The sequence below is a fragment of the Stegodyphus dumicola genome, chromosome 1 (assembly GCF_044657685.1).
Source record: "Stegodyphus dumicola isolate Sdum_Otavi_A_Nest chromosome 1, ASM4465768v1".
Taxonomy (NCBI): domain Eukaryota; kingdom Metazoa; phylum Arthropoda; class Arachnida; order Araneae; family Eresidae; genus Stegodyphus; species Stegodyphus dumicola.
The window spans coordinates 207,952,127-207,965,542 of record NC_140768.1 but is presented as its reverse complement, the minus strand read 5'-3'; the positions used below and the strand labels follow the sequence as shown (position 1 = coordinate 207,965,542).

At 34.3% G+C, this 13,416-nt stretch overlaps 1 protein-coding gene across 6 annotated transcripts in view; it reads left to right on the top strand.

Annotated features, from left to right (window-relative positions):
• The window catches only part of LOC118187360 (protein bicaudal C homolog 1-B-like), a 254,265-nt gene that overhangs the window by 133,952 nt on the left and 106,897 nt on the right, over positions 1-13,416 (top strand). For 5 of the 6 annotated variants that reach the window (XM_085825071.1, XM_035357562.2, XM_035357558.2 and 2 more), the window contains exons 4-6: positions 9,410-9,489; positions 13,064-13,222; positions 13,315-13,368. In XM_085825071.1, coding sequence (XP_085681197.1) covers positions 9,410-9,489; positions 13,064-13,222; positions 13,315-13,368 — 293 coding nt within the window. Of the gene's footprint in view, positions 1-9,407; positions 9,490-13,063; positions 13,223-13,314; positions 13,369-13,416 lie in introns of all 6 variants that reach the window. The other variant, XM_035357560.2, reaches the window with a different exon arrangement.

Below are 13,416 nucleotides of genomic sequence, written 5' to 3'. Positions count from 1 at the left end.
TACTTCTTACAAGGAAGTAAAAAAGGTCCAGAGTTAAGTGAATACTAGAAATATAGTGGAAGACAAAAGAAATGGGGGAATGTAATAAGAAATAATTATAAAATTAGAGGAAAGACTTAATAATCTTTTCGCGTGATTTTTGACATACATTGTACCTTTGATTTAGTAACAAGTGCAATGGTCTTGTGAAATTTTGGATGCCCTTTAGGTCAGTATGTGCCTAATAATAGCATGAGCCATGCCGTCTAATGAATGCGTTTAAGGAAGTACAAAGTCAAGCTGAGATCGCTTTTGATTTTTTTCTTCCTGTCCATGGGGGTTGTCTTTTGGAAAGAAAGAGATAATTACACAATTTTGAATCAACTTGCATTTAAAACTGGCCCACCCCCTCCCCAAAAAAAAAAAAAAAAAAAAAAAAAAATCTATCAACTTGGATTGAAAAATGGTTTCTTAGTAGGAAATGACTTCTGTGTAAAGGCAGAATTAAATCGTGAAATAAATGTACTAATTCGAATATCGTTTAAACAATTATTAGTTTTTAATAGGTATTTATATACATGCAAACCTTTGTGTGTGTTTATGTGGAAGGGGATTTTGCATCTCGAAATTTCAAAATATTGTTACGGATTTGATATTTAAAATAGTTGAATTATAAATTAAATTGTTTTATTCCCCGTGCAGTGCAGCGCGTGACGAATATTAAAGGAAAGCTAAGCCGGAAAATTAAAAATACAAGAGCACGTGCATTTAACATTTAATAAATAAATATCTCTTTTTGATTTCGAGAAAGTTCCAGAAAATTCTGGCGCGCGATTTAAAATCTTACAAAAGGAGAAAACCTCTCAGTTCGTTGTTATTGTGATTTTAGTTAGTTTGTTGTTGTTTTAAGAGTTTGTGTAGAAAACTGCTCTTGTTGACTGTAGCGAATTCGTGAATTAGCTTTCTTTAGTCGTTTTGAATTAAGTTCTCTTGAACGTTTGAGTAGTTAAAAGATAACTACTGTGAGATATTTGTAATACAGTATGAACATCTGAGGAGTTTTAAGCATTTTTGTTGTGATAATAGTAAATTTTGTTCATTTTTCATCGGACTTGTGCATTTATTTCGTAACGAACCTGTACGCATGCAACAATATAATTTTTTTGTAGCTGTTTCTAACTATATTAAAATATCGTCTTAAGCAGAATAGAGAGTAATTTATTAACATGATGTTTATACGAGATCAAGATGATGCTTTTCAGTGCTTGTTACATTTTAAAAATACGGTCGGTTGAAGTTGGCACGGTTAATGACGGAATTTGGCACAACCCTTCCAAAATATTACCAACTACTGGGAAGCATTATACTGCATTAAGAGGAGTACATGGCGATTGTGTACCTGCGAACTTACAATGCGAAGACCAGGCTGCATGACCTATGCCAAGACCAGGCTGCATGAACTTACAATGCCAGTATGGTATCGCCTGCCAAAGTTGTAAGGGTGAAGTTAATCATTTCAAATTAGTTCAGCTTATGCCGTTATGCAATGGATTTTGCTATTTGGATGCGTGTCTAGAATTGTTTTCCAAACGAAGCATAATACATCAATGAAGGGAACTATCCACATTTCCTGTGTCCAGTAGACAGACGTACGGACTAAAGGGCGTACTGTAATCGTTTCATTGACCTTGTCCAAGATTTCGAGTTTTTTAATGACATTTGGCCTCAGCAAGCCGTTTTACTACCTCACCCGTATGCCAACTTTAAGCGTTATTACCTTAATATTTCAACTCAGATTTTTTTTGAACCACTGTTGCGTTTTCGTTTCCAAAGTGAACTTCTGTTAGTGAAGTACAGTAAAACCTCCTAGGACGGTCGCTTTTTATTCCAGACAATTACGCGGAGGTTGGTTTGGTTTATTTAATTATGGCAAAGCACACTAGGGCTATCTGCCTAACGGGAGGGAAGCCTTCGTGGAGGACTTTCTAAGGGAAACTTTCTCGTAACAACGTTACACATGGGGAAAACCACGAAAACGCTCATGCAGCCAGCCCGTTCGCGGGATTCGAACCTCGGACCGAACTACCAGTGTTCAGCGACTTTACCGCTCGGCCGCTGGTGGGCCCTCAATTACGCGGAGGAGAGCGCCTTAAAAGATGTGCTGACCAATGCAGATGGTTTACACACGAGGACATTTCGAAAAGTAAAGATACACCGTACGCCAGAGGAAAAGAAAACTTTTGGTGAGCAAGTTGGCAACACAGGTGTTAACCTTGAACCGTTAGCTTTCTCCTCGCGGTCGTTCGGCATTTCAACGTTGATTCTGGTTGGAGTAGGTCGTGTTTAAAATGGCTGTGCCGATTCAGAATCCCGCTAAATGCGAAGTGCGTTCCGTCATACGTTTTCTTCATGCAAAAGGTCAGCTACCAGCGGATATTCACAAAGAAATTGTTTCTGTTTATGGGAACATTATGAATCGACAAAATGTAACGAAATGGTGTCATTTCTCTAAAGGTAGTACCGATGTTCATGACGAACAAAGAAGAGGTCGGCCATCTGTGATCTCTGATGCTCTTCTTCAGAGAACGCGAATAGACATCTCAAATTGAAAGAATTGCATCAGATCATACCGGAAGTGTCAATGACAACTCTTTATGAAGTTGTGACTGTCAAGTTAGGGTACAGGAAATTGTGTGCGCGCTGGGTTCCAACAGGCGGCAACCTTCTATAACTGTGGGATACAAAAGCTAGTGCACCGACTTAACAAATGTTTGGATAAAGGGGGTGATTATGTCGAAAAATAATAAATAATCCAGTTAATAAGATGTAACTTACGTTTTCTAAATAAATGTTTTTTTAAGGAATGCGAGCCATACTTTTCGAAATGCCCTCGTATATGATTATTTAAAAAAAAAAAAAAAAAATCCTTTCACTTTCACGGGTAGTCGCTAAAAGAAGTTTTACTGCATTTCAAGTCTGTGTGCTTTGGAAGAAGGCCTTTCTGCTCTAATTTTATCGTATTATGTTAACATCTATGAACGTGGCTGCAGTAATATTTTTCCTGTTTCAGACATTCAGTAATTTTAATGACTTTAAAAAGATTCAGATGTGGAACTGAATGAGCATAATGGAAGCTCAACCATGTGAGTTTTACCATTAATTAAATCCTGACAGACCGTCATAATCAAATGTTGGCAAACAAGGAGAAAAACGAGTTAGTTGATATAGTAGAGCTGAATATGGGATATCTCTTTTAAAAGACATGTTTTAAGATTGCATTCTAAAAGGAAATGGTTGAGCTTATGACGCATATTCGCACTTTTTTTTTTTTTTTTTTTTTTTGTGAAAAAACTCATAAATCTGTGGTTTATACATTTTTTGAAAACTTTTTGCAACCAAACTTGCTCCCTAACTGAGAATGCAAAAATGAGTAATTTTATTTACCGTTACTTACTGGCATATCCCATAGAGTTTTTGGCATATGATTTAGAAACTTCTGGTGTGTAAAATGTATGCTGAAATAGGAAAGTATTTCGAAGTAATAAGAAAGATAATGAAATTCGTAAGTTCTTTGAAATATACAATCCAGTAATAATACTGTGTATTTATGTGTACTTTTTAATATGCTGTTTTATCATTTAACCCGTCTCTTCAAAATAATGTACGCCGCGTATTTTTCTCCTCCCGGTTTTCAAGTTAATTAATAGGAAAAGGGGGAATATGCTAGTAAATACGGTGTTAGTCTTTTAAAAACAAAAGATCTGGTTCGAATGTACGAAAGTTTTTTTATAAAAAGCTCATAATTGTGCATCTTTAGAGATCTACAGAAGTCAGTTTCGGATATAAATAAATAATAATATCTTAAGATTGGAAGAACTCGCAAGATTTACGTAAGTGCATGATCTCATCGTCGTGCAGCTTTATTGCCAGTCATTAAGAGTACCGGAACGAAGCTCCAACACAGGAAAATATCGAAATATTTACAGTTGGATCTAAGATTGGTAAACATGTAGATGCGGCTTTCGTTATGTACAGTCAAAAGTCTTTAATCCGGACTCGTATGGACTTCGCCGATTCCTGAATAGCGGTTTTTCCGGATTTTAGGTCATCAGTTTAAATCTGGTAAGAAGGCATTCAGAAATTATAAAATTTAAAATATGAAACCGTAATTTCTGAAATAAAGATCAATTATGATCTAAAGGGTATCAAAATGTGTAAAAAAAAAAAAAAAAAAAAGAGGAGGAGCTTTATTATTTAATTGTTTACTTTATTAAACATTTCTTTCAACGCGCGCATGCGTAAAGCATACGTTACGCATAGTCGAAATTAGAAAATTGCAACCAGTAAACTTTTTGATGTGTGTTCGTGATATTTATAATGACGAGGAATTTGATTTAAATCATATCAAAGACTGAGTACATCGAGATGAAATACTACATTTAGTAATGAATTATAAGCCGAATAAAATAAAATATCTGGCCTGAAGATAAGGATAGTACTGACAGATCAACTTCCAATTCATTGCGCGCCGTGTCGTCCCCCCCGTAAAGCAGCGTGAAATTGATAAACATATTTCAGAATGATTAGAGAACGAAAGGATATGCCTTTATCCATTTTTTGCAGCAATTCCACTTTTTGTTTGATGGACATCAAAACATGCTTTCGCTTTGTAGATGCTTTGGTAGTTCCAGAATCGGAAATTCTTTTTGACATAATCGAAAGTTCAAGCTTACTTTTATAAAATTGCTCTAACAGTCTGCAAAAAAAAAAATAACCCGAATCCAATTAGAAGGTTAAGGAACAACGCAATCTGCAACATTAACTGAAATTGATAATTAGATAATTTTAGCTTAGCTTATACAGTCCGTTATACATTAAACGCGCATGCGTACACGTATTATGCGCTTGCGTACACGCATACGCGCATGCGTAAAAAATATTATGCGCATGCGCAGAAAGTTTGTAGCTTTGAGGTCCGGATTATAGATTATTCCGGATTATGGGCATCCGGATTAAAGATATGTGACTGTACAACAATGGGCACGAAGTTCATTGAGAAATTTATAGATTAAATGATACGGCTTCCGTGTTCCAAGCAGAGATTCTTGCTTTAAAAAAAAACTCTCATTTGGATAGGTTCCAAAATAACTAACAGTATTCCTGTTCGTATTTTTACAGATAGTCGTAGTTCCATTCAAAGTTTAAATAGTGATAAAATTACGAAAAGAAGCATTCTTAGCCTAAAAGAAATCATAAAAACTCTTTTAGATTCTTATTCTGTGGAGTTTAATTGGATTAAAGCTCACATTGGAATCGCAGAGAACGAAGGAGCAGATTCCGACGCAACACAACAAGGTCAGATAGATGTTGAAGTGCCACTTTCAGAGATTTCGGCCAAACATCAAATCCTGCAAGAATCGCTTAAAACAAGGCAGCAAAGATGGGATGAGGACTCTACAGGACGTTCGACTTATGCCTTTTTCCCACAAATTTCTCTCTCTCTCTCTCGTATACAATCAGATCACATTTTAAATCAAGTATTGACAAATCATGGTAAATTTCCGCAATATATTCAAAGATTTCATAAAAAGAACACAAGATGTGGCTGTGTGTGTGTTTTCAGAAGCTCTCTATTACATCACGTCTTGTCCAATAACAGTAAAAGAAAGAACATCTCTTTTTCCATCACCATTGCCTTCACTGGGAACATTGGCAAAGTGCAATTCTACTCTTAATGCCATGAAGTCAATTATGCAACTACGACTGAGACTTTATTGTTTATCGTTAATCCTACAATGTTTATGTCATTCTGATTGTTATTTTTCCTTCCATTTACTTCAATGTAATGTTCAATTATTTAGTCTCTATGGTGTCTACTTACACCTGCAGCAAATTGTATATCTGTTTATAAGTTTATTTGAATTTTTCTATTATTTTGTTATTATTGTTATTTATTATTTTGTTATTATTTATTTGTTATAATTATTATTTGTTATGGTTATTATTTTGTTTGTATATATGTTTATTTTAATTTTACTCTGCTTTAATTAATTGTTCATTTTATGTAAAAAATGTCATGACTTCCCCCCTTTTTTCTTTTAAGTTTACAAAGCTTTCTCTTTCCCTTTCGCCGTTTAGCCTTCCCTCTCAGCCCCTTTTAGTCGATAGCATGGAGGTAGGAAGTAAGACCCTTTCCTACCTCCATGGTCGATAGGTTTTGCTTCATTTCGCCTGTTCCCCTTCTTTTTTATTAGTCGTAATGGCTCTTCCCTTCTTCCAGTTTTTAGCTTTTTGCTTCTTCCCTTTTTAGCCGAAAGGCACCCCTTCCTCTTTTAGCCACTTGGCTTTTATTTTTTTTAAGGCCCTTTTGCTCAGCTGACGTTGCTCTGCCATGTTTTAGCCTAACGCTTTTGCCCACTTTGGTAGTTAGCACCTGTCTCCTCCTGCCTCACTCCTCCCGGAGTGAGATAACGGAGTGTTTTAGAAGCGTGGATTCAAACCCACTTACTGGCAGCAATCGTTACAAAACACCACAGTTGCTTTCAGTAGCAGAAGCGGTTATAAGAGTATGTTGTTGTTACTGTATCTTTTGATAACGGAATATTATCAAGTTCATTAAGCCGCTTTTTCGTTGAATAATGTTAAAACGATATTTTTAGCTGTTGATAATATACGGTTTTCTTCAATTTCTCCTGCCCAGTCTTAGCAATTCTTAGGCCTACCAGGTTACTAGCTTTAAAAGCTTTTTCACTTGAAGTAACAAAACCTTTCATTACTTGTGTACTATTTTTAAATCCCATAATTTCCCCTTAAAATATTCTTCAGATTTATTCTTTAAATTGACATGCTTAGATTTAAGATGTCTTTTAAGAAACGATGGTTTCATACTTTGATTGGATAATAGTTCACTGCAAACGGCACATTGAGGGTCTATTTCATCTCCATTCCAAGTAAATCCAAATGATAAATAACTTTCATTATTTTCACTATTTTCTAGAAACAATTTTTCTTTTCAGTATTCCTAGTGCTAGTAGATGGTCCTGGATCCATCACCTGTGAATCATCACTTTTCCGCTTAGTTCAACCTAGCCATTTTTCGATTTTGAAAGTCTAATTTTGTTTTATTATTTTTTCACAAATATTTAAATGCACAATATTTTACGAATTCTTTAAAAATAAAAGGAAGTGGAGTAGTGAGCAAAACTGGCGCCCGGGCCAAATACAAAGCAACAAGAAGACTAAATATCTGCTGCTATAGACAGAAAACCGACGTAAAAAATGATTATCGTTGAAAATGGAACAATACGAGCCCGGAAATGGCGTATAAAGTGCCGACGTGCTAATAAATCGATAAGTTCTAAGAGAATGAGATGCTATTACCTTTTCTATAGGAACTTATTTTTTATTGCCTATTAAATACAGCATCCATTTCTATCACTTCTTTTAAAAGCATCATTTATGGCAAATTTTGTTATGTCTAAGGCTAAAAGAATATTTGTGAAACGTACAACTTGGAAGAACCACGAAAAATGTCATGCAGACAGATCGTTCACCTCTTGCTATAAAAATAAGTCTGTAAGTGACTTCTAAGTCTATAAGTGGCTACCTTGAACAAAGTTCAGAATGCATAAATTTACGAGTTTTAGAGAAAAAACTCAATCAGGAGGTTGCGGTTTTAATTTTTGAATTTAATACTTAAAAATATTTGCCATCTCTGGTTAAGAAGCCCTGCACTAGAGGATTATCTGCCTAAAATAGGAATTCTTCCTGTGGTGCTAATTTACGTGGGTGAGGAGCATTGAAATTCCATGCAACCATTCTACACTTTTGTCTGGATTTCCTTCCAAGTCGAACTACCAGCGTTTCAGGGTCTTACCTACTCGGCCGTTGGTAGGCGAAAAAAAATTTTCTTAGCCGGGTCTGTATGAGTGAAATTTATTGTTAGCTGTTTAAGGGTAATAGTTTTTTTAAACACTTTCATCATTCAAGTGCATGTCCAGAAAGTCGACTGCCTAATGATTTCAAAGTTGACTGGCTTTAATAACTGAAAGGAATTGCAAAAAAGTATTAAGATTTTTCGATATTTCGAAAAGTAGGAAGTTTTTAAAAATTTTCAGACATGCTTCTTATTTGGCTCAAATATTTCTTCTAGAACAAATAACGTTTTAATAAAATTTTATCATGGCAAACTGTATCATTATTAAGCAAGCATTAAAAATTTTGAGGGCTCAATATCTGAAATGTTTTAAAGATCTTTTTTATGCTGGTTCAGATTTTGTATGTAATGCAGTCAAAAGTCTTTAATCCGGACCTCAAAGTTACAAATTTTCTGCACATGCGTCAACGCATAATACGTTAACTCATGCGCATAGGCGTTGACGCATGCGCATAATACGTTTACGCATGCACGTTTAATGTATAACGGTCGGTATAAGCTAAGCTAAAATGATCTAATTATGTATTTCATTTAATGTTGCAGATTGCGTTGTTCCTTAATCTTCGGATTGGATACGGCTTATTATTTTTTGCAGACTATTAGAGCAATGTTATAAAAGTAAGCTTGAACTTTGGATGATGTCAAAAAGAATTTCCGATTCTGAAGCTGCCAAAGGATTTACAAAGTGAAAGAATGTTTTGATGTCCATCAAACAAAAAGTGGAATTGCTGCAAAAAATGGATAAAGGCATATCCTTTGTTTCTCTAACCATTCCGAAATCTGTTTATCAGTTTCGCGTTGCTTTGCCTGGGGGGGGGGGGGACGTCGCGGCGCGCAATGAACTGGAAGTTGATCTGTCAGCACAAGCCTCAAGGCAGATATTTTTATTTTATTCGGCTTATAATTCTTTACTAAATGTAGTATTTCATCTCGATGTACTCAGTCTTTGATATGATTTAAATCAAATTCCTCGTCATTATAAATATCACGAATACACATCAAATAGTTTTCTGGTTGCAATTTTCTAATTTCGACTCTGCGTAAAGTGTGCTTTACGCATGCGCGCGTTGAAAGAAATGTTTAATAATGTAAACAAATAAATATTAAGCTTTTTTTTTTTTTTCTGTAAATTTTGATACTCTTTAGATCATAATTAATACTCTTTGTTTCATAAATTACTGTTTCATATTTTTAATTTTATAATTTCTGCATGCCATCTTACCATATTTAAATTGATGATAAAAAATCCGGAATCGCCGAAGTCCCGACGAGTCCGGATTAAAGACTTTTGACTGTATAATCTATGCTAGCAATTTTTTTGGTTGTTTAAAAGTAGTAATTATGTAATATTTTTTTAACTCCTTTAAATTATGTGTGTACTGCATTGTCGTTTTATGTGACTTATAAAAATTTTAAAGCAGTAAATTAATCAGAATTCTAGAATGCTCTAGTGTATCTTTACACAGAGAAAGTGATGTTTTTCTTTTTATTTAGATTCTAGCATAAAAATATGTGGAACACCAGAAGCTGTGAAAAAGGCTAAAGAAATGTTGCTAAATAATATGGAGATGCAGGTAATAATTTTACGTGTACATTTTTAGACTGCCATAAATTAAAGTATATGGAATGTTAGTGTAATTGATAAAAGGTGTTTTTAATGGTGCAGATTGGTCTGGTGCTGAATCATTTAATTTTCTCTAAAATACACTGTAGTGCTAAAGCATTATGACCTTCAACACATCTTGCCATGAACTCGCCCAGAGGACATGAAAAGGCACATGATCAGCTGGGAATGCCATTTAATTGTTGCTCGGAAGTCTCCATTGGAAACGTATTTGCAAAACAAAAAGAAAAAAAAAAATTTTTTTTTTCACCTTAAATCTTCAAATGTAACATTCTTTATTTAAACTTAAACTACTTTGACTGCCTCTGTTGAGAATATGGCATTGGAAAACATAGTTTTAATAAGGCGGTTACGCCACGCCATATAATGCGAAATTTAGCAGATGCATATGCATGTAAAGTGAGAAAGTTTTTTACATAAACATTTTCTTCAGGTGTAGAGAGAATGACGGCAAACAGTCTGAGCTGAAAATCTTCGAGGTGACGTGGAAGTAGATTCGCCGAGGCCAGTCACGTGACCCCGAGAAACTGACCCCGAGAGGAACTGCTTGAAAAGGGAGTTTGCATGGAGCAAGGAGAGAGGGAGGGGATCTTCCTGTAGTAGGAATGAAATTTAATCTTCAGTTTATGCTACTTGCATTAAATAAAGAAAGATCTGAAAGCCAATTTTAAGTTTTTCTGTGGTACTTTTAGAAATTTTACTATTTGTGACATCACATTTTGTAAATGACCTGTGATTCCTGCATCTCAGGATGTTGACTGAAGATTTTGAAATGCGGCGTTAATATTATTTTCTTCTATTTTATTCTTCAGGGTGTTACTATAACTTGACTTTTTAGTGGTGTAAGTAACTGTGGGTTGTGTTAGATTCAGGAGCGGGAAGTTTTCTTCATCTTTAACAGGAGCTTGAGTTTTCGTAGAATTTGTAAGTGTATTTCGTAGAATTTGTAATTTCTGTAAGTGATTTTTTGCGATGTTTCTTCTTTTAATTTCAGCAAGTCTGTCTATTCAGATATTCCGTACATCCAGTAAACGAACTTACATGATTTAAATTGCAAAAAACGCATTTTGGTGTGTCAGTTTTCTTTAAGTTGCACTCATTAGTCCTGTGATTAAGTCCGCATTTACAGCAGCGTATTGGGTGATGGCATATATGCTTAGTATGCCCGTACCGCTATCATCTAAAGTAGGGCAGTTTCCATTATTTCTGTATTTTTCAGTTCTTACATTAAAACTAAATATATTGTTAACATTGTAAATAGCATTTCCTTCTTCTGAGTTTGTAAATAGCATTTCCTTCTTCTGAGTTATCAAGTTCCCCAAAGTATAGGGGTAATTTTTCAAGAATTTCACCATGTCTTCTAGTAAATTGCTTTATTTTTCTTACTGGAAATTTTCTATCTGTTAAATTTTCGAATATAGCTTCTGCGGAGATAATTTCTGGAATACCTTTTATAACAACTTTGTAGTTTTTTTTGTGATCAGATAAGTAGGTGTGGTAGTTACGTTTGAGTTTATCAAACATTGCAGTTATGTTTCTGAAGTCTTCTGCATTTTTAGGGTACATAAAAATTGAGTTTCCTTTTAAGTTGTGATTCATATTCTTCACTGCATATTTAATTTTAAATCGTGATCAAGTTCTAGCCAATTTAGTTTTTCTTTTGTGATTATAATGGGTGGAATTTTGCTTCCTGTACCATAGGTAAAGTTATCTGTACGATTGTCAACTGATATTTCTGATTGTAAGTTACTGAATCTGTTATTTTTAGTGATATCAGATCTTATATCGTTATCTTCATTTGCTCTAGCATATTTCCTGGGGATTGTCCATTCGGAAGAATTTTCTGACTGTTCTGAGTTATCTGGTTTTTTACTACTTTCGGCAATACCTTTCATAAGGTTAGGGAAGATTTTCTGAAGTTTCTCGTTTTTATTTTCTCGGTTTTTATCAGCGGTTTTTTGCTTTTTATATCTGCGAGAATGTCTATACTGAATATAATCTTCAATTTCTGCATTGTAAATTTTTTTAAATTTCGGGTTATCCATCTCTATTTTCCCCTCAGGTCCATATGTTTTAATAAAAGCTGTGACTGCATTCTTAGTGATGGCTTGCTCTTCTCGATCGTTTTCTGTCAATTTGAATTCCATGATTTTCTGTAATATTAGTATCCATTGGGCTATTGTCAATCCAAGTTTTATCAGGAGGTTCTTTTGCCAACGACATCGTGATCAAATTTGCAGCAGAAGTTCGAAAAGGAAAAATAAAAATAAATACTCACGGAGCGTATCAGGATGCCACCTACACGTTCCAAAGCTGTCCGTGTCCAAAAAAATGAAATGAAGACTTATTATTTGTGTTTATATGGGAGTTTAAGGATACCTAATCATATCGAATGCTTAAGGAATACCCAATCATATCGATAATCAAGGTTGTACAAAATATGGAGATTTCTTTATGCATAGACCTTTTTATAATCTTTATAAGAGTTCCTAAAACAGTTCATCTGTCTGTGAATGTAATGTGGCTTGTGTATGGGTTTGTATAGCCAAAACATGGCACAATTCTGGAACTTTTTGGAAAAATACATGTACACCTCCTCTAAGTATCACAGAGTACAATCAGTAGTTACACTTCAAACTGCTCAGAATGCTAAACATAGCATAATACATCTCTAGTCAGAGCACATCTAAAAGGCGAAGCTTAAGGTGAATATCTCTATACTCTGTACTCAATGCTGAACTAAACAACTGCTGAGAAACTGATGCTCTATCCAGTCTTATATAGTTTTCTCCCGGCAGCCAAGAAAATACCTAGTACCTTTCATATCTCAAAATTACTGGAAGGCATTTGAGAGTTGGATATGGTTACAGTTACATATATAGAATAATTACATTTATTCAGTCACAATACAAATTAAAATTATACTGGACTGAAACCATGGTGACAAAAATTAGTTGCCAAAACTGTCACCAGCTTGTCAGTGTCTTACCAGCCATTTACACAGTGTTAAATAGATATTCATTCAGTTTATTTTTTCAGCTGTGCATTTAGTGAGATAGTGATTTACTTAGTGTTAAATAGATATTCATTCAGTGTATTTTTTCAACAGTGTATTTAGCGAGAGAGCGATTTACACAGTGTTTAATAGATAATCATTCAGTTTATTTTTTTCAGCTGAGCATCATCTCTTTTAAACATTTTATGTTATGTTACGCAGAAAATACTACAGTTTTAACTTTAGTTACGTGTATACAGACATTTGTGATGTTTTATGTGCCTCAGTGTATTCATAGTCAGTACTCTATTCATACTCAGTGCCTCAATACTCTATTCATATATGTAATATTAATACAAGAGTGATGAAGTTTTTATAGAATGATTTTTAAATAATTGTATTACAGATGGTATAATTTAAATAATATGCAGAAAGCATTTTTTCTAAACTACTAAAAGCTGGATAAAAATGTTTTAAAAAGATCTTTTTTGCAAAATTGATTTTAAAATGTGCTTTTTGTTCATTTTAGAGTAATAGAGTGACGATGAAAATGGATGTTACACATTTAGAGCACCCATCACTCATAGGGAAGTGTGGGAATTTGATCAAAAAAGTGATGGAGAACACAGGCTGTCATATACATTTTCCTGATGTAAATAAATCACTTGCTAAGGAAAAAAGTAATCAGGTACATTGTTAAATAAAGTAAATTTTATTTTCTCTCTTTCCCTGTTAGTTACTTCATGCTTTTTGTATTAAAAAAAAATCTACTAATTGCAGGTATCCATATCTGGAGAACCAACTAATGTGGAAAGAGCAAGAACTATACTACGAGTGAGTGCTATTTGCGTTTAATTAAAATTAAGTAATTAACGTTACAAT